General features: G+C 42.4%; 1 protein-coding gene across 1 annotated transcript in view; it reads left to right on the top strand.

Annotated features, from left to right (window-relative positions):
* Window positions 1-12831, top strand: part of LOC133646342 (sodium- and chloride-dependent neutral and basic amino acid transporter B(0+)-like) — a 68789-nt gene extending 55958 nt beyond the window's left edge. The window contains exons 13-15 of the mRNA XM_062041637.1: window positions 5645-5754; window positions 12455-12622; window positions 12694-12831. Of these exons, the coding sequence (XP_061897621.1) occupies window positions 5645-5754; window positions 12455-12622; window positions 12694-12831 (416 nt within the window). The remainder of the gene's footprint in view (window positions 1-5644; window positions 5755-12454; window positions 12623-12693) is intronic.
* Window positions 12832-27313: the final 14482 nt, after the last annotated feature.

Raw genomic sequence — 27313 nt, forward strand, 5'->3', positions numbered from 1 at the left:
TTTTCGATCGCTTTGATGGGATTGAGTGGTGCTGGCTGTCTGGGGGTATTGCAGCTGCTGTTTCTGCTGCCGTTTGGCTGGTGGCAGCGCACGTGCATGGTGGTTGTGGGGGCTGACGAACTTGCCGGCTCCATACTCGTTTATTGTTGTGTTGGTTGGCTTGTCGGGTGTGGGCCTGGGGTGCCCTTGCGCCCTGCCGCGCCGCCTTTCGCGCCCGGTGTCGAGCCGTCGTATGGGGCGGGCTTGTCGGGAGTTGTCCCTGGGTGGCGGGGGTGCGCGGCCGGACCTGTGGGGCTTATGGGAGGGGATCGGCTGGTTCTCAGTGGGCAGTGGGTGCCGGGACTTGATGTGTATATATATATATATATATATATATATATATATATATATATATATATATATATATATATATATATTATATATATATATATATATATATATATATATATATATATATATATATATATATATATATATATATATATTAGGGGTGTGAGAAAAAAATCGCAATTCTCATGTTCTGCGATTCAGAATCGATTCTCATTTTTTAAAAATCGATTTTTAATTTTTTTTTTTTTTTTTTTTTTTTTTTTTTTTTTTTTTTTTCAATCTAACAAAATAATACACAGCAATACCATAACAATGCAATCCATTTCCAAAACCAAACCCGACCCAGCAACACTCAGAACTGCAATAAACAGAGCAATTGAGAGGAGACACAAACACGACACTGAACAAACCAAAAGTAGTGAAACAAAAATGAATATTATCAACAACAGTATCAATATTAGTTACAATTTCAACATAGCAGTGATTAAAAATCCCTCATTGACATTATCATTAGACATTTATAAAAAATGAAAAAATTAACAATAGTGTCACAGTGGCTTACACTTGCATCGCATCTCATAAGCTTGACAACACACTGTGTCCAATATTTTGGAAAGAAATACACTCTATACATTGCTAGTGTGGTAAATGACTATTCTAGCTGCAAATGTCTGGTTTTTGGTGCAATATCTACATAGGTGTATAGAGGCCCATTTCCAGCAACTATCACTCCAGTGTTCTAATGGTACAATGTGTTTGCTCATTGGCTCAGAAGGCTAATTGATGATTAGAAAACCCTTGCGCAATCATGTTCACACATCTGAAAACAGTTTAGCTCGTTACAGAAGCTACAAAACTGACCTTCCTTTGAGCAGATTGAGTTTCTGGAGCATCACATTTGTGGGGTCAATTAAACGCTCAAAATGGCCAGAAAAAGAGAACTTTCATCTGAAACTCGACAGTCTATTCTTGTTCTTAGAAATGAAGGCTATTCCACAAAATTGTTTGGGTGACCCCAAACTTTTGAACGGTAGTGTGTATATATATATATATATATATATATATATATATATATATATATATATATATATATATATATATATATATGTATGTGTATGTATGTATATGTATGTATATATGCATGTATGTATGTATATATATGTGTATATAGGGGGGCGTCCCTCCTTTCTACCCATGTGGGGTGTGGTCTCTCGCTGGCTTAGGTTCTGGCTGTCCCCTGCTTATCTCGTGCCTTGTCCTCTGCCTGGTGCGTCTGTCTGCGGCCTGCTGCTGGCTCTTACGGGCGGCAAGGTGGACCTGGCTTTAGGGTTCCTGTCGCTGGCCGGCCTGGCTGCGTGGGGCTGGTGGTCCCTGGTTCCCTGGGCGCCACACCTGCTGTTTGTGGGTTGGGCTCTCTGGGTGACTGGGGCCGTACTCTGGCTCCCACACACACTGGGAGTCAAATATATTGTACAAACCCCATTTCCATAAGAGTTGGGAAATTGTGTTAGATGTAAATATAAACGGAATACAATGATTAGCAAATCCTTTTCAAGCCATATTCAATTGAATGCACTACAAAGACAAGATATTTGATGTTCAAACTAGTAAACTTTATTTTTTTTTTGCAAATAATGGCTGCAATACGTGCCAAAGTAGTTGGGAAAGGGCAAGTTCACCACTGTGTTACATGGCCTTTCCTTTTAACAACACTCAGTAAACGTTTGGGAACTGAGGAGACCGATTTTTTAAGCTTCTCAGGTGGAATTCTTTCCCATTCTTGCTTGATGTACAGCTTAATGCGCCACACATTTTCAATGGGAGACAGGTCTGGACTACAGGCAGGCCAGTCTAGTACCCGCACTCTTTTACTAAGAAGCCACGTTGATGTAACACGTGGCTTGGCATTGTCTTGCTGAAATAAGCAGGGGCGTCCATGGTAACGTTGCTTGGATGGCAACATATGTTGCTACAAAACCTGTATGTACCTTTCAGCATTAATGGCGCCTTCACAGATGTGTAAGTTACCCATGCCTTTGGCACTAATACACCCCCATACCATCACAGATGCTGGCTTTTCAACTTTGCGCCAAGAACAATCCGGATGGTTCTTTTCCTCTTTGGTCCGGAGGACACGACGTCCACAGTTTCCAAAAACAATTTGAAATGTGGACTCGTCAGACCACAGAACACTTTTCCACTTTGTATCAGTCCATCTTAGATGAGCTCAGGCCCAGCGAAGCCGACGGCGTTTCTGGGTGTTGTTGATAAACGGTTTTCGCCTTGCATAGGAGAGTTATACCTTGCACTTACAGATGTAGCGACCAACTGTAGTTACTGACAGTGGGTTTCTGAAGTGTTCCTGAGCCCATGTGGTGATATCCTTCACACACTGATGTCGCTTGTTGATGCAGTACAGCCTGAGGGATCGAAGGTCACAGGCTTAGCTGCTTACGTGCAGTGATTTCTCCTGATTCTCTAAACCTTTTGATGATATTACGGACCGTAGATGGTGAAATCCCGAAATTCCTTGCAATAGCTGGTTGAGAAAGGTTTTTCTTAAACTGTTCAACAATTTGCTCACGCATTTGTTGACAAAGTGGTGACCCTCGCCCCATCCTTGTTTGTGAATGACTGAGCATTTCATGGAATCTACTTTTATACCCAATCATGGCACCCACCTGTTCCCAATTTGCCTGTTCACCTGTGGGATGTTCCAAATAAGTGTTTGATGAGCATTCCTCAACTTTATCAGTATATATTGCCACCTTTCCCAACTTGTTTGTCACGTGTTGCTGGCATCAAATTCTAAAGTTAATGATTATTTGCACAAAAAAAAAAGTTTATCAGTTTGAACATCAAATATGTTGTCTTTGTAGTATATTCAACTGAATATGGTTTGAAAATGATTTGAAAATCATTGTATTCCGTTTATATGTACATCACACACAATTTCCCAACTTATATGGAAACGGGGTTTGTACGTACAAATACACATATACTCACATACATACATACATAAATACATACATACATACTTAGGTACTTACGCTCCCACATACATACATAAATACAGTGCATACATACATACTCAAAGTTCGTACATCCACACGCACATTCACTGTACAAACATACACATACTGTACATATACATTCACTGTACAAACACATACACATACTGTACATATACAAGTACATATACAGTGGGGCAAAAAAGTATTTAGTCAGCCCCCCATTGACAATCAATGGGTGGCTGACTAAATACTTTTTTGCCCCACTGTATATACTGTACACTTATGCACATAATCACGTTTCATCAAACATATACTAATGTTGTTGCCCTAGGGTAAACTGGGTAACACATGGCACACTGACAAAGCTTAACCTATTGTTACTATAACAATCTACAAGGTTAATATAGGTTGCTTCTCTTTCTTCTCCTCCATTTTTCTGCATTCTTTCGTATCTCTAGTTATCATTACGTTTATGTATTGTTGCATTTGAACAACTGTATTGTTGATAATAGAGGTAAATTATGGGTATTGTTCATTATCAATAGCGCTATCTCTAATGGTATTTGTATTGCTCCATTTGTAGTGTAATAATGCTCATTGTCATTTCTGTATTATTTTTTATTTTCGCTAACTGCTTATTTGCTATCACTTTTACCATCATATTTGTACATGTCGTATTTGCTGATGTTGCTCTATTGTTGTTGTTGTTATTGTTGTGTTTGCTGTTGTTGTTTTTGTCTCTCTGTCTTATCCCCCTCTTGTCCCCACAATTTCCCCCTTTGTCTTCCTTTTTTTCTCTTTCTATCCCCTCCTGCTCCGGCCCGGCTGCACCAAATGATAATATAAATACATTTAATAAAGTCAAATACAAATAAGGCAACAACAGAAGTATCCTACACTTCTCTTCTGTAAAGTAAATCTGAACAGCCGATATGGGCATCTACATCAACTATATGATTTGCCTGAGAAGCTGGACAGGACAAAAAAAATAAAAATAAAATAAAAATAAAAAAATAAAAATAAAGCCGCATTTGAATTGCGAGTAGCAGTGGTCTAGTATATTATCGCCTCGGGTAGGACAGGTCACGTGTTGGTAAAACGTTGGTAATACCGTTTTAAGTTTTGCTTTATTAAAGTCCCCAGCAACCACAATAGCAGCATCAACATGAGCTGCCTGGAGTGTATTTACCTGGTCGTAGAGCTCCGAAAGTGCGGTCTCAACGTTGGCCTGGGGTGGAATGTATACTCCGATGAGTATGACGGATGTCTGATGGAAGGTAGAAAGGGCGGCATTTGATGATGAGAAACTCCAGGTCCAGTGAGCAGTGTTCCCCTATCTTCTCCACACTGCTCGGTCCACACCAGTGTTTATTCACCATAAAACACACGCCTCCGCCTCTCGTTTTCCACGACGACTCGTTTCTGTCGGTCCGGGACACGGAGAAGGGCTCCAGGCTGATGGCGTGGTCTGGAACCTCCGGTGTGAGCCAGGTCTCAGTGAAACACAGGACGTTACAGTCTCTGATGTCCCGCAGGAAATTGATCCTCGCCCTGATGTCGTCCAGCTTGTTCTTAATTGACTGGACGTTGGAGAGCAGGATAGAAGGGAGAGGCGTCCGGCTCGCACGTTTTCTCACGCGGTTCCTTATTCCCCCTCGACTGCCACGGTATCGATGGTGTGTCCGCCATTCTCCTTTGTTGTTGTTACCGGCATTAAGATGGACTCTCAATTCTGCCGGCAGTTCCTTCAAGAGGTCTGAGCTTCGTTGAAGTTGGTGAGTTGTTTTTGAATTTATGTCCAAAAGAGTCTGTCGGTCGTAAACAATTGCTGTGCCGTTGGTCGAAGTAAAACAAACAAAAAAAACTACACAAATTAACCAAAATACGCAAATCTTGTGACAAGAGCGTGGAGAGGCAGCCGAACGGAGCAGCGCCATCTTGTGTGCATGATTATAACACTTATCTAAGACTTTTAGAGTCATTTTGATAGTAGGCTAATATAGCTAATATAGACACTTACATCATGTGTTGCCTTCATTATAACACTTTTATAAGACGTTTAGTCATTTTGATAGTAGGCTAATATACACACATCATGTGTTGTCTTCATTATAACACATAATGTGTGTGTGTGTGTGTGTGTGTGTGTGTGTGTGTGTGTGTGTGTGTGTGTGTGTGTGTGTGTGTGTGTGTGTGTGTGTGTGTGTGTGTGTGTGTGTGTGTGTGTGTGTGTGTGTGTGTGTGTGTGTGTGTGTGTGTGTGTGTGTGTGTGTGTGTGTGTGTGTGTGTGTGTGTTGCAGGAGGGTGTCGATTAATCGAGGATATTGAGACGATGATCGGTAAAAAGAGCTGCTGGTTCTGGCTGTGGTGGAAAGCATGTTGGTTCTTCATCAGCCCGTGTGTGCTGGGGGTAAATACCACATTTCTACTTTATACACTTGCAGAAATTACATTTTTATTCCCTAAGTTTGACACACCATGTGCAGAGAAACCTTGGCATTCAAAAAACTGCACTGAGAGCAGTTTTTAGACCTTTAAACACTTCATAAAGATGTCCGTCAGTATCTAACAGCATCATAATAAATATTAGGGCCGTCTTCAATTTTTTAAGTCCAATCTGAATTGCTAGATTTTGTGTACAACGTTGGCAACATGTTGTATGCTTGCAAGAGCACAGCTAATGGGGTTCCCCCCATGTTCCACCTCAAAAAAGCCTAAACACTCAGATAAACAAATAAATACGACAGAGATTGGATAGTTCAGGTCATGTTTATTCAACAAAGCTTTCCATTTGGTTTATTGTGTGAATATATTAAAAAAAAACTATTTTATTCAATTTAAAATACACCATGAATGTTATACTTTGGTAATGTTTATTTTATGTTTATATTTTCAGTCTTACAAACCTAAATGAAGGAAGAAGTGTAAAGAAATCAAACTGAGGAAGGAACATCAATCCCCAACAAAACTTCTGGAGCTTCCATTTCTTCATACTGTTAACTATCTGCACACGCCGGTAACGAGTAGCGAGGGCAGAATAATGAATTTATTGACAGTGCAGTGTGAAAGTCGATGTGTTTACTTACGTTTCACATTGCCATGATGATAGCCGTGCTAATGTTGGAACCCATTTCCTCAGCGTATCAGCATATTGAGAAGGAAACAGGCACTGACACTACCCTCATCCACATAGCTTTTATTTGTCCAAAAGATATGTTGCCTGTCAGTTGGATGACACATACAGGCTAACAGTCATATATTACCCCCGTTAGCCTGAATGTCGATGTGTCATAGGCTAGCATGCTAAGCATTGGTTGCAGGACCATACTAGCTTTGTTAGACAAGATCATACTTGCCAACCCTCCAAGAATTTTCCGGGAAACTCCCGAAATTCAGCGCCTCTCCCGAAAACCTCCCGGGACAAATATTCTCCCGAAAATCTCCCGATTTTCAGCCGGAGCTGGAGGCCACGCCCCCTCCAGCTCCATGCGGACCTGAGTGAGGACAGTCTTTTTTCACGTCCGCTTTCCCACGATATAAACAGTGTGCCTGCCCAATCACGTTATTCCATACGAGGCGTCCGGCATACCGCCGATGAGCATGGTGCAGATGGAGGAGATCTTCTCTGCGTGTTGGCGCACACATTGCCAAAGCCGACGCTGGTCAGGCTGCTGAGGGTGAAGTACAGGGCGGTGTACGAGCTGTGCACTGACGGGCCGCCGACCGTGTTGTTGACGTAGGGCATCTCCAGGCGTTTGCCCAGCTCATGGAGCCATCCTTGGGGAAGAGACGGGAGGACAACATATATATATATATATATATATATATATATATATATATATATATATATATATATATATATATATATATATATATATATATATATATATATATATATATACTTGAAAATATATATACCCCCGCTACCCTAACCTAGCCATTAGCCCTCATAACACCTAGCCTAGCCCCGCCAGTAGCCCTTATTACACCTAGCCTAGCCAGTAGCCCTCTTAACACCTAGCCTAGCCCTGCCAGTAGACCTCATAACACCTAGCCTAGCTTAGCCAGTAGCCCTCATAACACCTAGCCTAGCCTAGCCAGTAGCCCTCATAACACCTAGCCTAGCCTAGCCAGTAGCCCTCATAAGCCCTAGCCTAGCCGAGCCAGTTGCCCTCATAGCACTTAGACTAGCCTGTAGCCCTCATAACACCTAGCCTAGCCAGTAGCCCTCATAACCTCTAGCCTAGCCCAGCCAGTAGCCCTCATAACACTTAGCGTAGCCTAGCCAGTAGCCCTCATAACACCTAGCCCAGCCCAGCCAGTAGCCCTCATTACACCTAGCCTAGTCAGTAACCCTCATAACATCTAGCCTAGCCCCACCAGTAGCACTCATTACACCTAGCTTAGCCAGTAGCCCTCATAACACCTAGCCTAGCCTTGCCAGTAGCCCTCATTACACCTAGCCTAGCCAGTAGCCCTCATAATCCCTAGCCTAGCCTAGCCAGTAGCCCTCATAACCCCTAGCCCAGCCCCACCAGTAGCCCTCATTACACCTAGCCTAGCCCAGCCAGTAGCCTTCATAAAACTTAGCCTAGCCTAGCCAGTAGCCCTCAAAACCCCTAGCCCAGCCCCACCAGTAGCCCTCATTACACCTTGCCTAGCCAGTAGCCCTCATAACAACGAGCCTAGCCCCGCCAGTAAATAATAAATTAAATGGGTTATACTTGTATAGCGCTTTTCTACCTTCAAGGTACTCAAAGCGCTTTGACAGTATTTCCACATTCACCCATTCACACACACATTCACACACTGATGGCGGGAGCTGCCATGCAAGGCGCTAACCAGCAGCCATCAGGAGCAAGGGTGAAGTGGCTTGCCCAAGGACACAACGAACGTGACTAGGATGGTAGAAGGTGGGGATTGAACCCCAGTAACCAGCAACCCTCCGATTGCTGGCACGGCCACTCTACCAACTTCGCCACGCCGCCCTCATAACCTCATAACCCCTAGCCTAGCCCAGCCAGTAGCCCTCATAACACTTAGCCTAGCCTAGCCAGTAGCCCTCATAACCCCTAGCCCAGCCCCGCCAGTAGCCCTCATAACACTTAGCCTAGCCTAGCCAGTAGCCCTCATAACCCCTAGCCTAGTCCTACCAGCAGCCCTCATAACACTTAGCCTAGCCTAGCCAGTAGCCCTCATAACACCTAGCCTTGCCCCGCCAGTAGCCCTCATTACACCTAGCCTAGCCAGTAGCCCTCATAACCCCTAGCCTAGCCTAGCCAGTAGCCCTCATAACACCTAGCCCAGCCCCGCCAGTAGCCCTCATAACACTTAGCCTAGCCTAGCCAGTAGCCCTCATAACCCCTAGCCTAGTCCCGCCAGTAGCCCTCATAACACTTAAACTAGCCTAGCCAGTAGCCCTCATAACATCTAGCCTAGACCCGCCAGTAACCCTCATTACACCTAGCCCAGCCCCGCCAGTAGCCCTCATAACACCTAGCCTAGCCCCACCAGTAGCCCTCATTACACCTAGCCTAGCCCCACCAGTAGCCCTCATTACACCTAGCCTAGCCAGTAGCCCTCATAACCCCTAGCCTAGCCCAGCCAGTAGCCCTCATAACACTTAGCCTAGCCTAGCCAGTAGCCCTTATAACCCCTAGCCCAGCCCCGCCAGTAGCCCTAATAACACTTAGCCTAGCCTAGCCAGTAGCCCTCATAACCCCAAGCCCAGCCCCGCCAGTAGCCCTCATAACACTTAGCCTAGCCTAGCCAGTAGCCCTCATAACCCCTAGCCTAGTCCCGCCAGTAGCCCTCATAACACTTAGCCTAGCCTAGCCAGTAGCCCTCATAACCACTAGCTTAGCCCCGCCAGTAGCCCTCATTACACCTAGCCTAGCCAGTAGCCCTCATAACCCCTATTCTAACCTAGCCAGTAGCCCTCATAACCCCTAGCCCAGCCCCGCCAGTAGCCCTCATAACCCCTAGCCCAGCCCCACCAGTAGCCCTCATTTTACCTAGCCTAGCCTAGCCAGTAGCCCTCATAACCCCTAGCCCAGCCCCACCAGTAGCCCTCATTACACCTAGCCTAGCCCAGCCAGTAGCCCTCATAACCCCTAGCCCAGCCCCACCAGTAGCCCTCATTACACCTAGCCTAGCCCAGCCAGTAGCCCTCATAACACTTAGCCTAGCCTAGCCAGTAGCCCTCATAACCCCTAGCCCAGCCCCACCAGTAGCCCTCATTACACCTAGCCTAGCCAGTAGCCCTCATAACACTTAGCCTAGCCTAGCCAGTAGCCTTCATAACCCCTAGCCCAGCCCCGCCACTAGCCCTCATAATACTTAGCCTAGCCTAGCCAATAGCCCTCATAACACCTAGCATAGCCCTGCCAGTAGCCAACAACAACACAGGACTTCCTCATGATGCACCAATGACGGTTACAGCGATGAAGGCTAAAGTTAATGTAGTGAGTTGGTATCAGTCAGAATGTAAATACCTCTGAATCAAGTTGTCCAACACAAGACCATATTAAACAGTAACTAAAGGTGGACCTAAACCAGACCCCTGGGGAACACCTTTGCTGTGCAATATGAAAGACTCAAAGTGACTTGCCCAATTTCTACCAGTCAAGCCCATTTGAACCGTAATGTGTTCATGGTCTTCTGCAACATGTGCCAGTTTTTCAAAGGTTTTGGACAAATCCTTGAAGACTGACTTATGTTGACATGTTAGGAGAGTTCGGGGTGTGTCATGTGAAACGTACCACGGCACACCTTAGCTACAGAACATGACTTTACAATAGTTTGGGGTGTGCCATTTGAAACATACCACGGCCACACCTTAGCTACGGAACCTGACTTTACAAGAATTAGGGGAGTGTCATTTGAAACGTACCACGGCCACACCTTAGCTACGGAACATGACTTCACGAGAGTTAGGGGCGTGTCATTTGAAACGTGCCACGGCCACACCTTAGCTACGGAACGTGACTTTGCGAGAGTTCGGGGTGTGTCATTTGAAACGTACCACGGCCACACCTTAGCTACGGAACGTGACTTTACAAGAGTTAGGGGTGTGTTATTTGAAACGCACCACGGCCACACCTTAGCTACGGAATGTGACTTTACAAGAGTTAGGGGTGTGTAGTTTGAAACGTACGACGGCCACACCTTAGCTACGGAACGTGACTTTACGAGAGTTAGGGGTGTGTCATGTGAAACGTCCCACGGCCACACTTTAGCTACAGAACGTGACTTTACAAGAGTTAGGGGAGTGTCATTTGAAACATACCACGGCCACACCTTAGCTACGGAACATGACTTACGAGAGTTAGGGTGTGTCGATTGAAACGTACCGCGGCCACACCTTAGCTACAGAACATGACTTTACGAGAGTTAGGGGTGTGTCATTTGAAACGTACCATGGCCACACCTTAGCTACAGAACATGACTTTTCGAGAGTTAGGGTGTGTCGTTTGAAACATACCACGGCCACACCTTAGCTACAGAACATGACTTTACGAGAGTTAGGAGTGTGTCATTTGAAACGTACCACGGCCACACCTTAGCTACAGAACATGACTTTACGAGAGTTAGGGGTGTGTCATTTGAAACGTACCACGGCCACACCTTTGCTACGGAACATGACTTTAGAAGAGTTCGGGGTGTGTCATTTGAAATGTACCACGGCCACACCTTAACTACGGAACATGACTTTACGAGATTTAGGTGTGTGTCGTTTGACACGTACCACGGCCACACCTTAGCTACAGAACATGACTTTACGAGAGTTAGGGGTGTGTCATTTGAAATGTACCACGGCCACACCTTAACTACGGAACATGACTTTACGAGATTTAGGTGTGTGTCGTTTGACACGTACCACGGCCACACCTTAGCTACAGAACATGACTTTACGAGAGTTATGGGTGTGTCATTTGAAACGTACCACGGCCACACCTTAGCTACGGAACATGACTTTACGAGAGTTAGGGTGTGTCGTTTGAAACATACCTCGGCCACACCTTAGCTACAGAACATGACTTTACGAGAGTTAGGAGTGTGTCATTTGAAACGTACCACGGCCACACCTTAGCTACGGAACATGACTTTACGAGAGTTAGGGGTGTGTCGTTTCAAACGTACCATGGCCACACCTTAGCTACAGAACATGACTTTACGAGAGTTAGGGGTGTGTCATTTGAAACGTACCACGGCCACACCTTAGCTACGGAACATGACTTTACGAGAGTTAGGGGTGTGTCGTTTAAAACATACCACGGCCACACCTTAGCTACAGAACATGACCTTACGAGAGTTCGGGGTGTGTCATTTGAAATGTACCACGGCCACACCTTAACTACGGAACATGACTTTACGAGATTTAGGTGTGTGTCGTTTGACACGTACCACGGCCACACCTTAGCTACAAAACATTACTTTACGAGAGTTATGGGTGTGTCATTTGAAACGTACCACGGCCACACCTTAGCTACAGAACATGACTTTACGAGAGTTAGGAGTGTGTCATTTGAAACGTACCACGGCCACACCTTAGCTACGGAACATGACTTTACGAGAGTTAGGGGTGTGGTGTTTCAAACGTACCATGGCCACACCTAAGCTACGGAACGTGACTTTACAAGAGTTAGGGGTGTGTCATTTGAAACGCACCACGGCCACACCTTAGCTACGGAACGTGACTTTACAAGAGTTAGGGGTGTGTAGTTTGAAACGTACCACGGCCACACCTTAGCTACGGAACGTGACTTTACGAGAGTTAGGGGTGTGTCATGTGAAACGTCCCACGGCCACACTTTAGCTACAGAACGTGACTTTACAAGAGTTAGGGGAGTGTCATTTGAAACATACCACGGCCACACCTTAGCTACGGAACATGACTTACGAGAGTTAGGGTGTGTCGATTGAAACGTACCGCGGCCACACCTTAACTACGGAACATGACTTTACGAGAGTTAGGGTGTGTCGTTTGAAACATACCACGGCCACACCTTAGCTACAGAACATGACTTTACGAGAGTTAGGAGTGTGTCATTTGAAACGTACCATGGCCACACCTTAGCTACGGAACATGACTGTTTTACCTTGTCCAGGCCATCCTTGTGTGGTCTCTGAAGACCTTCAGGCCGTTGAGCTACGGCGGGGCGCAGCTTCCATCTTGGGCCGTGGCTCTTGGCTCGTGCATCGCAGCGCTGCCGCTCATACCGATGCCCGTCATGGCTGCCATCAAGCTGGTCGGAGCAGAAGGAAACCTCTGGAAGGTCTTGGAGTCTTTTAAAGCTCTGAGACGTGTGTGTGCTTAAAATGACCGTGCAAACTTTTTTTTCTGCAGCGTCTGAAGTCTCTGTGCTCGCCTTCCGAGGAGTGGCATCCCTTCCTGGACGTCCATCGAGGGGAACGCTACTCAGAAGAACGTTGCAGGACAAAAGATGCTTCACAAATATTACTGCAGTCCAATGGAAGCTTGTGACGATGTTTATGCTAAAGTAAAGTACTATTTAATTATTTATGTTGTTTGCACGCGGTTTTCTTTATTTTGGTCAAGTAAAAGCGTTAAAGTACAACATTGTTTACATATATTTACAAAATACACAAAGGAGACCTCCATCTAATGGTAGGCCAAATAATCACCTAAATAAATATTCAATTAATCAATCAATCAATGTTTATTTATATAGCCCTAAATCACAAGTGTCTCAAAGGGCTGCACAAGCCACAACGACATTCGCAGTACAGAGCCCACATAAGGGCAAGGAAAAACTCACAACCCCAATGGGGCATCGATGTGAATGACTATGAGAAACCTTGGAGAGGACCACATATGTGGGTGACCCCCCCCCCCCCCCCCCCCCCCCTCCTCTAGGGGAGACCGGATGCAATGGACGTCGAGTGGGTCTGACATAATATTGTGAAAGTCCAGTCCATAGTGGATTTAACAAAACAGTGAGAGTCCAGTCCATAGTGGGGCCAGCAGGAGACCATCTCGAGCGGAGACGGGTCAGCAGCGCAGAGATGTCCCCAACCGATGCACAGGCGAGCGGTCCATCCCGGGTCCCGAATCATTTTGTACCAACTGTAATATTTTAATGCTAGACATAGGGAGACCCGAAAATAATACGTTACAGTAATCGAGACGAGACGTAACGAACGCATGGATAATGATCTCAGCGTCGCTAGTGGACAAAATGAAACGAATTTTAGCGATATTACGGAGATGAAAGAAGGCCGTTTTAGTAACACTCTTAATGTGTTACTCAAACGAGAGAGTTGGGTCGAAGATAATACCCAGATTCTTTACAGAGTCACCTTGTGTAATTGTTTGGTTGTCAAATGTAAAGGTGGTATTATTAAATAAATGTCGGTGTCTAGCAGGACCGATAATCAGCATTTCCGTTTTCTTAGCGTTGAGTTGCAAAAAGTTAGCGGACATCCATTGTTTAATTTCATTAAGACACGCCTCCAGCTGACTACAATCCGGCGTGTTGGTCAGCTTTAGGGGCATGTAGAGTTGGGTGTCATCAGCATAACAGTGAAAGCTAACACCGTATTTGCGTATGATGTCGCCTAGCGGCAGCATGTACTTACTACAGATTGCAGAGCCAAGAACTGAACCCTGAGGAACTCCGCACGTTACCTTAACATAGTCCGAGGTCACATTGTTATGGGAGACGCACTGCATCCTGTCAGTAAGATAAGAGTTAAACCAAGACAAGGTTAAGTCTGACATACCAATACGTGTTTTGATACGCTCTAGTAAAATATTATGATCAACAGTATCGAAAGCAGCGCTAAGATCAAGAAGCAGCAACATAGATGACGCATCAGAATCTATCGTTAGCAATAGATCTTTAGTAATTTTTGCGAGGGCTGTCTCCGTAGAGTGATTTGCCCTGAAACCGGATTGAAAGGGTTCACAGAGATTGTTAGACACTAAGTGTTCATTTAGCTGCTGTGCAACAATCTTTTCGAGGATTTTCGAAATAAACGGAAGGTGGGACAACGGCCGGTAGTTTACCATGAGGTCAGGATCGAGGTTAGGTCTTTTGAGCCGAGGATGAATAACCGCTTTTTTGAATGCTAGGGGAACAGTGCCAGAGGAAAGTGATAAGTTTATAATATTTAGCACTGATGGACCTAATAATACAAAAAGCTCCTTGATAAGTTTCCCAGGAAGTGGGTAAAGTAAACATGTTGTTTGTTTTATCCCATTTACACGCCGTAACAATTCCTCTAATGGTATTTCATCAAAAAGAGAGAGACTATTTTGGAGGGCAGTATCCGTCGTAAATACAGTCGTATCTGTGTTAATAGAACCCAGTTAAAGCTGGGATGCGTTGTCTTTAATCTCTTTTCTAATGAGTTCAATTTTCTTATTAAAGAAATTCATAAAGTCATCTGCCGAGTGGGTGGAGCTACTGGGAGGAGTCCCTTGTGGGGTTAGTGATGCTACTGTACTAAACAAAAATTTAGGATTGTTTTTGTTGAGGCGGATGAGATTTGAGTAATATTTAGCTTTAGCTAAGGTAAGCATGTGTTTATAAGGTATTAAACTATCACTCCATGCTTGATTGAAAACCTCAAGTTTAGTTGCGCGCCATTTGCGTTCCAGCTTTCTACATGATAATTTATGAGCTCTAGTTTCTTCTGTAAACCATGGGGGTACGCCTTTTAGGGGCCCTTTTTAGCTTCAGTTGCGCTATACTATCAATGGTTTCGCGCAGGGCGTCGTTAAAGTTGTTAGTGAGGTTATCAATAAAGCCCACATAATTTGGGAATGGTGCCATTACCGAAGGCAGTACGCCAGCAAGAGTCATCGTTGTGGCTGAATTAAAGGCCTACTGAAATGAATTTCTTTTTATTTAAACGGGGATAGCAGATCCATTCTGTGTCATACTTGATCATTTTGCGATATTGCCATATTTTTGCTGAAAGGATTTAGTAGAGAACATCGACGATAAAGTTGCAACTTTTGGTCGCTGATAAAAAAAACCTTGCCTGTACCGGAAGTAGCGTGACGTCACAGGTTGAAAGGCTCCTCACATTTCCCCATTGTTTTCAATGCAGCTAGAGCGATTCGGACCGAGAAAGCGACGATTACCCCATTCATTTGAGCGAGGATGAAAGATTTGTGGATGAGGAACGTTAGAGTGAAGGACTAGAATGCAGTGCAAGACATATCTTTTTTCGCTCTGACCGTAACTTAGGTACAAGCTGGCTCATTGGATTCCACACTCTCTCCTTTTTCTACTGTGGATCACGGATTTGTATTTTAAACCACCTCGGATACTATATCCTCTTGAAAATGAGAGTCGAGAACGCGAAATGGACATTCACAGTGACTTTTATCTCCAAGACAATACATCGGCGAAACACTTTAGCTACGGAGCTAACGTGATAGCATCGTGCTTAACTGCATATAGAAACAAAATAAATAAACCCCTCGACTGGAAGGATAGATAGAAAATCAACAATACTATTAAACCATGGACCTGTAACTACACGGTTAATGCTTTCCAGCCTGGCGAAGGTTAACAATGCTGTTGCTAACGACGCCATTGAAGCTAACTTAGTAACCGGACCTCACAGAGCTATGCTAAACACATTAGCTATCCACCTACGCCAGCCAGCCCTCATCTGCTCATCAACACCCGTGCTCACCTGCGTTCCAGCGATCGACGGTGCGACGAAGGACTTCACCCGATCACAGATGCGGTCGGCGGCCCGGAGACGGCGGAAGTTAAGGTGAGTTCGGCGGCTAGCGCGTCTGCTATCCACCTCTCAGTCCTCCTGGTTGTGTTGCTGTAGTCCGTCGCTAATACACTGATCCCACCTACAACGTTCTTCTTTGCAGTCTTCATTGTTCATTAAACAAATTGCAAAAGATTCACCAACACAGATGTCCAGAATACTGTGGAATTTTGATATGAAAACAGGGTTTTTTGTATAAGATTCAATGTGTCCGCATACTTCCGTTTCAACGATTGACGTCACGCGCATACGTCATCATACATAGACATTTTCAACCGGAAGCTTAGCGGGAAATTTAAAATTGCACTTTATAAGTTAACCCGGCCGTATTGGCATGTGTTGCAATGTTAAGATTTCATCATTGATATATAAACTATCAGACTGCGTGGTCGGTAGTAGTGGGTTTCAGTAGGCCTTTAATGTTGCGGCTGCTATAGCAGTTATTATTAGCTTGTTGACAATGAGTCAGAACTTCTAATTTTATAAGGTAATGATCGGACATTACTTTAGTATACGGGAGTATCATAACTTTGGAGGTGGTGACACCCCTGACAAGCACTAGATCTATCATATTACCGTTGCGATGCGTGGGTTCATTTATTATTTGTGTAAGACCACAGCTATCAATTATAGTCTGGAGCGCCACGCACGGAGGGTCCGATGGGGTATTCATATGGATATTAAAGTCCCCCATTATGATTATATTGTCGGCGTGCGTCACTAATTTAGCAACGAACTCTGAGAATTCACTGATAAAGTCCGAATAGGGCCCTGGGGGGCGGTAGATAACAGCCAGGTCGAGAGGCAGCGGTGTGACAGACTTCATAGTCAGCACCTCAAACGATTAATATTTATTATTTAGGTTAGGGGTAAGGTAAAAGTTTTCATTGTATATTAGTGTGACCCCCCATGATACTTAGCTTTTTTGCAGCAGCAACAGCGAGCGGCTCGCTGACTGCACTGTGAAATATTCCAACACAGTGTTACTGTTCAAACTGTGTGCAATGTTACAGTGGCTAAAAATAAGAAAAAAAAGACACATCCTGGATTAGAACATTACACACAAAAAACCAAGAGTTAAACAATTTTGGGAGAAATTGCGTGTAAATGCTAAAATGTGGAAGCCGAACTTCAATTCTGATGTTAACATGCTAACAGTAAGAATGCATCGAGTACCAATTCATATGACTGAAGTGTACGCATGTAAAATTAACAAAAAGTATTAGCATGCTAAAATTAGCATGCGACAGTTAATATGCATTAGGTACCAAGTCATATGACTATGAACGTACTCATGTAAAATTGGCTAAAAATGTAAGTATGCTGAAATTAGCATGTAGCAAGTACCAAGTCATGAATATGAAGCATACGCATGTAAAACTAGCATTAAAAAAAAGTTAGCATGCTAACAGTTAACATGCATCAAGTACTAAGTCAAGACTATGAAGCGTACGCATGTAAAATAAACTAAAAAAGTTAGCATTGTAACAGTTAACATGCATCAAGTACCCAGTCATGACTATGAAGCATACACATGTAAAATTTGCTAAAAATGCCTGCTAAAATTATCATGCTAAAAGTTAGCATTCATCAAGTACCAAGTCATGAATATGAAGCATACGCATGTAAAACTAGCATAAAAAAAAAGTTAGCATGCTAACAGTTAACATGCATCAAGTACTAAGTCAAGACTATGAAGCGTACGTATGTAAAATAAACTAAAAAAGTTAGCATTGTAATAGTTAACATGCATCAAGTACCCAGTCATGACTATGAAGCATACACATGTAAAATTTGCTAAAAATGCCTGCTAAAATTATCATGCTGACAGTTAACATGCATCAAGTACAAAGTCATATGAATATGCATAGACATGTAAAATTAGCCTGCGATGAGGTGGCGACTTGTCCAGGGTGTACCCTGCCTTCCGCCTGATTGTAGCTGAGATAGGCTCCAGCGCCCCCCGCAACCCCGAATGGAATAAGCGGTAGAAAATGGATGGATGGATGTAAAATTAGCTTCAAAAGTTAGCATGCTAACAGTTAACATGCATCAAGTACCAAGTCATGAATGTGAAGCATATGCATGTAAAATTATCATGCTAACAGTTAGCATGCATCAAGTGTAAATAACTCTTTTCACAACGAATATACCTGAATCTGTGCGGCGGATATATGGAATTTTTTTTTCCCTTCTAAAATGGAATGGGTGCGTCTTATATACCAGCGTGCTTTATAGTACGCGAAATACCCTACAACTTATATTTGATAACATATTCCAATGAAGTTTTTGCTCATCGTACATCTTTCGCAGGGGAATTTTGTCGAGTGTAAGTAATTCTTCAATCTGAAAATGTCGATATTCTGGATAAAGTTGGACACATGTTCCACGTCATCATTATGGACCAAAACAATGAGAACGCAGTTGAACTCTGAAAACGGGAGAACACACACATACCTAAAATATGCATCAATTTTTTTTTAAAAAGAGGATTTGTTAGTTGTTTTCCCCTGCAGTGATTTTGCTCAAGTCACTGAGGCACTTGGCAAACACTGTCACCATCACCATGGCAACCAGAGAACCTGAAGACCTGTTGCCATCTCCCACACAACAGATGAACGTGTGTGTGTGTGCGCGTGTGTGTGTGCGTGCGTGCATGCGTGCTTTAGTGGAGGTACGACAACTACAACAACTACCATTTGTTGGAGAGAAATGAGAGGACAAGGCCCTGAGGTGTGATGTCACTATTTGACAAGGATGGTCTGTGTGATGTCACTATTTGACAAGGATGGTCACTATTTGGCAAGGATGGTTTGTGTGATGTCACTATTTGACAAGGATGGTCACTATTTGACAAGGATGGTCTTTGTGATATCAGTATTTGACAAGGATGGTCACTATTTGGCAAGGATGGTCTATGTGATGTCACAATTTGACAAGGATGGTCTGTGCGATGTCACTATTTGACAAGGATGGTCACTATTTGGCAAGGATGGTCTATGTGATGTCACAATTTGACAAGGATGGTCACTATTTGGCAAGGATGGTTTGTGTGATGCCACTATTTGACAAGGATGGTCAACAAGGATGGTCTCTGTGATGTCACTTTTTCACAAGGATGGTCACTATTCGACAAGGATGGTCACTCTTTGACAAGGATGGTCTGTGTGATGTTACTATTTGACAAGGATGGTCACTATTTGACAAGGATGGTTTGTGTGATGTCACTATTTGACAAGGATGGTCACTATTTGACAAGGATGGTCTGTGTGATGTCACTATTTGACAAGTATGGTCACTATTTGACAAGGATGGTCACTATTTGGCAAGGATGGTTTGTGTGATGTCACTATTTGACAAGGATGGTCACTATTTGACAAGGATGGTCACTCTTTGACAAGGATGGTCTGTGTGATGTCACTATTTGACAAGGATGGTCACTATTTGACAAGGATTATCTTTTAGATGTCACTATTTGACAAGGATGGTCACTTTTTGACCAGGATGGTCACTATTTGGCAAGGATGGTTTGTGTGATGTCACTATTTGACAAGGATGGTCACTATTTGACAAGGATGGTCTTTGTGATGTCAGTATTTGACAAGGATGGTCACTATTTGGCAAGGATGGTCTGTGCGATGTCACTATTTGACAAAGATGGTCACTATTTGGCAAGGATGGTCTATGTGATGTCACAATTTGACAAGGATGGTCACTTTTTGACAAGGATGGTCTCTGTAATGTCACTATTTGACAAGGATGGTCACTATTTGGCAAGGATGGTCCGTGTGATGTCACTATTTGACAAGGATGGTCACTATTTGGCAAGGATGGTTTGTGTGATGCCACTCTTTGACAAGGATGGTCAACAAGGATGGTCTCTGTGATGTCACTATTTGACAAGGATGGTCACTATTTGGTAAGGATGGTCCGTGTGATGTCACTATTTAAAAAGGATGGTCACTATTTGGCAAGGATGATTTGTGTGATGTCACTATTTGACAAGGATGGTCACTATTTGACAAGGATTATCTTTTAGATGTCACTATTTGACAAGGATGGTCACTTTTTGACCAGGATGGTCACTATTTGGCAAGGATGGTTTGTGTGATGTCACTATTTGACAAGGATGGTCACTATTTGACAAGGATGGTCTTTGTGATGTCAGTATTTGACAAGGATGGTCACTATTTGGCAAGGATGGTCTGTGCGATGTCACTATTTGACAAAGATGGTCACTATTTGGCAAGGATGGTCTATGTGATGTCACAATTTGACAAGGATGGTCACTTTTTGACAAGGATGGTCTCTGTAATGTCACTATTTGACAAGGATGGTCACTATTTGGCAATGATGGTCCGTGTGATGTCACTATTTGACAAGGATGGTCACTATTTGACAAGGATGGTCTGTGTAATGTCAGTATTTGACAAGGATGGTCACTATTTGGCAAGGATGGTCTATGTGATGTCACAATTTCACAAGGATGGTCTCTGTGATGTCACTATTTGACAAGGATGGTCACTATTTGGCAAGGATGGTCCGTGTGATGTCACTATTTGACAAGGATGGTCACTATTTGGCAAGGATGGTTTGTGTGATGCCACTCTTTGACAAGGATGGTCAACAAGGATGGTCTCTGTGATGTCACTATTTGACAAGGATGGTCACTATTTGGTAAGGATGGTCCGTGTGATGTCACTATTTAAAAAGGATGGTCACTATTTGGCAAGGATGATTTGTGTGATGCCACTATTTGACAAGGATGGTCTATGTGATGTCACAATTTGACAAGGATGGTCACTATTTGACAAGGATGGTCCCTGTGATGTCACTATTTGACAAGGATGGTCACTATTTGACAAGGATGGTCACTATTTGACAAGGATGGCCACTATTTGGCAAGGATAGTCTATGTGATGTCACTATTTGACAAGGATGGTCACTATTTGACAAGGATGGTCTGTGTGATGTCACTATTTGACAAGGATGGTTACTATTTGGCAAGGATGGTCACTATTTGGCAAGGATGGTCCGTGTGATGTCACTATTTGACAAGGATGGTCCATGTGATGTCACTATTTGACAGGGATTGTCACTATTTGGCAACGATGGTTTGTGTGATGTCACTATTTGGCAAGGATGGTCCATGTGATGTCACTATTTGACAAGGATGGTCCGTGTGATGTCACTATTTGACAAGGATGGTCACTATTTGACAAGGGTAGTCACTATTTGACAAGGATGGTCACTATTTGACAAGGATGGTCACTATTTGACAAGGACAACAGGAAGGTGACAAAGTGTGTGCTCCCTGACACTATGTTCTCCTCCCTCTTTCTCAACATCATGTTGTTATTAGATACTGCAAGCCTTGTCGCCATGGCAGCAAATTCCCACTCATTTTCTCTGCTCATGTGTGCACACCCACTCACACACACACACACACACACTGTTATACTGTGTGTGCGTGTGTGTGTGTGCGTGTGTGCGTGTGTGTGTGTTTGCGTGGGTGGGTGGTCCACTCTTGAGTGCATGTACATGAAGTCCAGGTCTGGCAGTGAAGAGAGAAAAGGCAGCAGCATTATGAAGGTTTTGCACAGGCTATGAGACATGTTGCACACGACGTGAGACATGTTGCACACGATGTGAGACATATTGCACACGACGTGAGACATGTTGCACACGATGTGAGACATATTGCACACGACGTGAAACATGTTGCACACGACGTGAGACATGTTGCACACGATGTGAGACATATTGCACACGACGTGAAACATGTTGCACACGATGTGAGACATGTTGCACACGATGTGAGACATGTTGCACACGATGTGAGACATGTTGCACACGATGTGAGACATGTTGCACACGACGTGAGACATGTTGCACACGATGTGAGACATGTTGCACACGATGTGAGACATGTTGCACACGATGTGAGACATGTTGCACACGATGTGAGACATGTTGCACCTGGCAGAAAGAAAGAGTCACGATCTTGCCTACACACCCAGGTGAAATATTCATTAAGGGCAGTTCCAAACACCTTTGTTGGAAACACTGCATGATGAGTCTGTATAGGCCACTCCATTAGGTACACTTGCAGATGACATCTCAATGATGCTTTTTAAAATGTTTAAAAGTAACATATAATAATCCCTGTTTTTATTCAACCTGCTCAACAGGTTTCATGTCACACTGCACTGTTTGTCAATAAAAGTCACACAGTAGTGTTTCACACACACATATATATATATATATATATATATATATATATATATATATATATATATATATATATATATATATATATATATATATATATATATATATATGTATATATGTATATATGTATATGTATATGTATATATATATATATATATATATATATATATATATATATATATATATATATATATATATATATATGTATATGTATATGTATATATATATATATATATATATATATATATATATATATATATATATATATATATATATATATATATATATATATATATATCACACACACATGCAAAAATACACATATATACAAATACACAAATACATACATATACACACACAAAAATACATACATATACATATATACACACATATATTTATATATACACACATGCATATATACATTTATATATATATACCTACATATACATATTTACATATTTATATATATATGTATATATATATATATATATATATATATATATATATATATATATATATATATATATATATATATATATATATATATATATATATATATATATATATATATATACACACATCCATATATATGTACACACATATACATATATACACACACACATATATATGTACACACATACATATCCATACACACACACATATATATACATGTACAGTCACGATCAAAAGTTTACATACACTTGTAAAGAACATAATGTCATGGCTGTCTTGAGTTTCCAATTATTTCTACAACTCTTATTTATTTGTGATAGAGTGATTGGAGCACATACTTGTTGGTCACAAAAAAACATTCATGAAGTTTGCTTCATTTATGAATTTATTATGGGTCTACTGAAAATGTGACCAAATCTGCTGGGTCAAAAGTATACATACAGCAATGTTAATATTTGCTTACATGTCCCTTGGGAAGTTTCACTGCAATACGGCGCTTTTGGTAGCCATCCACAAGCTTCTAGCAAGCTTCTGCTTGAACTTTTGACCACTCTTGACAAAATTGGTGCAGTTCAGCTAAATTTGTTGGTTTTCTGACATGGACTTGTTTCTTCAGCATTGTCCACACGTTTAAGTCGGGACTTTGGGAAGGCCATTCTAGAACCTTCATTCTAGCCTGATTTAGCCATTCCTTTACCACTTTTGACGTGTGTTTGGGGTCATTGTCCTGTTGGAACACCCAACTGCGCCCGAGACCCAACTTCCGGGCTGATGATTTTAGGTTGTCCTGAAGAATTTGGAGGTAATCCTCCTTTTTCATTGTCCCATTTACTCTCTGTAAAGCACAAGTTCCATTGGCAGCAAAACAGGCCCAGAGCATAATACTACCACCACCATGCTTGACAGTAGGAATGGTGTTCCTGGGATTAAATGCCTCACCTTTTCTCTTCCAAACATATTGCTGGGTATTGTGGCCAAACAACTAAATTTTTGTTTCATCTGACCACAGAACTTTCCTCCAGAAGGTCTTATCGTTGTCCATGTGATCAGCAGAAAACTTTAAAAGAGCCTTAACGTGTCGCTTCTGGGCTTCCTTCTTGCATGGTAGCCTCTCAGTCCATGGCGATGCAAAACACGCTTGACTGTGGACACTGACACCTGTGTTCCAGCAGCATCCATTCATTGCAGCCTTGTTTTTTTGTGGTTCTCGGTTGACTCTTGATCATCCTGACCAATTTTCTCTCAGCAGCAGTAGATAGCTTGTGTTTTCTTCCTGATCGTGGCAGTGACAAAACTGTGCCATGCACTTTATACTTACGAACAATTGTCTGCACAGTTGCTCTTGGGACCTTAAGCTGCTTTGAAATGGCTCCAAGTGACTTCCTTGACTTGTTCAAGTCAATGACTCGTTTTTTCAGATCTGTGCTGAGTTCCTTTGACTTTCACATTGTCGCGTTTGTAACCGAGTCTAATGACTGCATCACATGAGCCCTATTTAAATGGACTCAGAGAAGTCAACAGATGTCGTCAATCATAATCACTCACATGAAGTTAAGAGGCCATGCCATTCAACTAATTTGATTAGATTGTAACTTTTCTACATCACCAAAATTGATAATGTATGTGTCACCACCTGCTGCCACATTTTGTGGTTTGTATTCAGTTTTCCTTTGTTGGTGCAGTTGACCTTGTTGACCTTAACTTCATTTCTCCTTCCCCTTAGAGAGTTCCTGTGTTCCCATTGTGGGCGGAGTTGTGAGACGTGCACAGCTGCTCCCAATTTACCTTGATGCTATTCAAGCAGCACCTTGGCAGCTGGATGGCACTTGATGATTCCACTCCTCGGCTCTCCACTTCTGATGGCTTCCATGCTTCGTGTTTCTTGCAGCTTTTCATTCTGGCCACTCCCGGTGCCATCCAGCTTGGTGTCTACGTCGGCGGTAGCATGTCTTGCAACTCCGACCCAAGTTTGTTCTATTTTTATACATGAGTTTTTGTTTTCTCCACGGTGCCCATTTTGAGTTCTCCTTTTTGCACCGTCGCCTTTTGTTCCCTCCAGTGAGGAGCGCCTTTTTGTGAGTACTACTTCAGTAAAGAACTGTTCAACTCACCTTTTGTCTGCATCCTTGGGTTCCTCTCAAACTGTGTTATACAGAGCTGTGACAGTATGTTGCTGTATGTATACTTTTGACCCAGAAGATTTGCTCATAATTTCAGTAGACCCATAATAAATTCATAAAAGAACCAAACTTCATGAATGTTTTTTGTGACCAACAAGTATGTGCTCCAATCACTCTATCACAAAAAAATAGGAGTTGTAAAAATGATTGGAAACTCAAGACAGCCATGACATTATGTTCTTTACAAGTGCAACTTTTGATTAGAACACTGGAGTGATAGTTGCTGGAAATGGGCCTCAATACACCTATGTAGATATTGCACCAAAAACCAGACATTTGCAGCTAGAATAGTCATTTACCACATTAGCAATGTATAGAGTGTATTTCTTTAAAGTTAAGACTAGTTTAAAGTTATCTTCATTGAAAAGTACAGTGCTTTTCCTTCAAAAATAAGGACATTTCAAACTTTTGAACGGTAGTGTATGTGTATATATATATATATATATATATATATCAGTGACGTGCAGTCACTAGAGGCAGGGGAGGCATGCCCTCACCTGCCATCATGGAAAGAAAAAAAATGTAAAAAGAAAAAAAAAAATTAAATTGTTATATGTATCCAGTGATTATACTAAAGTTATTTTCCATTTAACTTCACCAGTTTTAGATTATTTTTATTTTCACATTTGCCGTTCAAATACTGAGAAGAGACGGTGCGGTGATCAGCAGCCAGTTGAGGCACGTCACTGAGTTGTGCCTCAACATGGATTGTGCGCAATGATTCGGCTAACTGCTGGCCTGCTGTGCAGTGAGACCGTATTGCTATATGAATTATATTATACATTTCCATAGTTTAGTTAGCTGAGGTATATCATGTACAGTGTATTTTGTCAACAACTGTATGTGTGTAAAGTATTTCTTGTGCTGAGCAATCATAAAACTGCTGCGGAGACGCACTGTGAGAGGCTCGCCTCATAACCCCGCCTCCTGGTGCCAAGCACCTCCGCCGCAGAATGCACCGCCCGACGGGAGCGCCACACCAACTAAAGCCCACACTCAAACCCTCCACGTGCAAGACCGAATCCACCCAAAAAAAGTCACTTAACAAGAAGCCAAAAAGTGCAAAAACAACAATGCTCGCGCCGGAGGAGCTGCGAACGACCGCAGGGACACAACATTAGGTACACCTGCAGACTGCAGCACGGATTTCATTTTTCATTCATTCACAACTCTTCCAACACGAACACCACTGTTCCCGCACTTATAAGTAAAGGTAAGACCATAATAACGTTTTTTTTATTAAATGTGCTTTTTTGTGTGCTACAGTTTGTAAGTGTAAAGTTAAAGTTAAGTTAAAGTACCAATGATTGTCACACACACACTAGGTGTAATGAAATTTGTCCTCTGCATTTGACCCATCCCCTTGATCACCCCCTGGGATGTGAGGGGAGCAGTGGGGAGCAGTGGGGAGCAGTGGGCAGCAGCGGCGCCGTGCCTGGGAATCATTTTTGGTGATTTAACCCCCAATTCCAACCCTTGATGCTGAGTGCCAAGCAGGGAAGAATGCTGGTATGAGCTTTTAAACATAACCCGTTAACTGCTGCCAATCAAATGGTGAATAAGATACTCTTTAGGATTCATATGTTTGTAAATCTGACTGTGATGAAGTCAGTGCCTCACCAATCATGAACCTCACCGCACGTCACTGATATATATATATATATATATATATATATATATATATATATATATATATATATATATACATGTATATATACATGTATATATACATGTATATATTAGGGCTGTGAATCTTTGGGTGTCCCACGATTCGATTCAATATCGATTCTTGGGGTCACGATTCGATTCAAAATCGATTTTTTTCGATTCCACACGATTCTCGATTCAAAAACGATATTTTTCCGATTCAAAACGATTCTCTATTCATTCAATATATTGGATTTCAGCAGGATCTACCCCAGTCTGCTGACATGCAAGCAGAGTAGTAGCTTTTTGTAAAAAGCTTTTATAATTGTAAAGGACAATGTTTTATCAACTGATTGCAATAATGTAAATTTGTTTTAGCTATTAAATGAACCAAAAATATGACTTATTTTATCTTTGTGAATGCAATGCAAGTGTAGCCACTGTGACACTTGTTCTTTTTTTTTTTTTTTATAAATGTTTAATGATAATGTCAATGAGAGATTTTTAATCACTGCTATGTTGAAATTGTAACTAATATTGATACTGTTGTTGATAATATTCATTTTTGTTTCACTACTTTTGGATTGTTCTGTGTCGTGTTTGTGTCTCCTCTCAATTGCTCTGTTTATTGCAGTTCTGAGTGTTGCTGGGTCGGGTTTGGTTTTGGAATTGGATTGCATTGTTATGGTATTG

This window comes from Entelurus aequoreus, linkage group LG01 (assembly GCF_033978785.1).
Source record: "Entelurus aequoreus isolate RoL-2023_Sb linkage group LG01, RoL_Eaeq_v1.1, whole genome shotgun sequence".
NCBI classification, from domain to species: Eukaryota; Metazoa; Chordata; class Actinopteri; order Syngnathiformes; family Syngnathidae; genus Entelurus; species Entelurus aequoreus.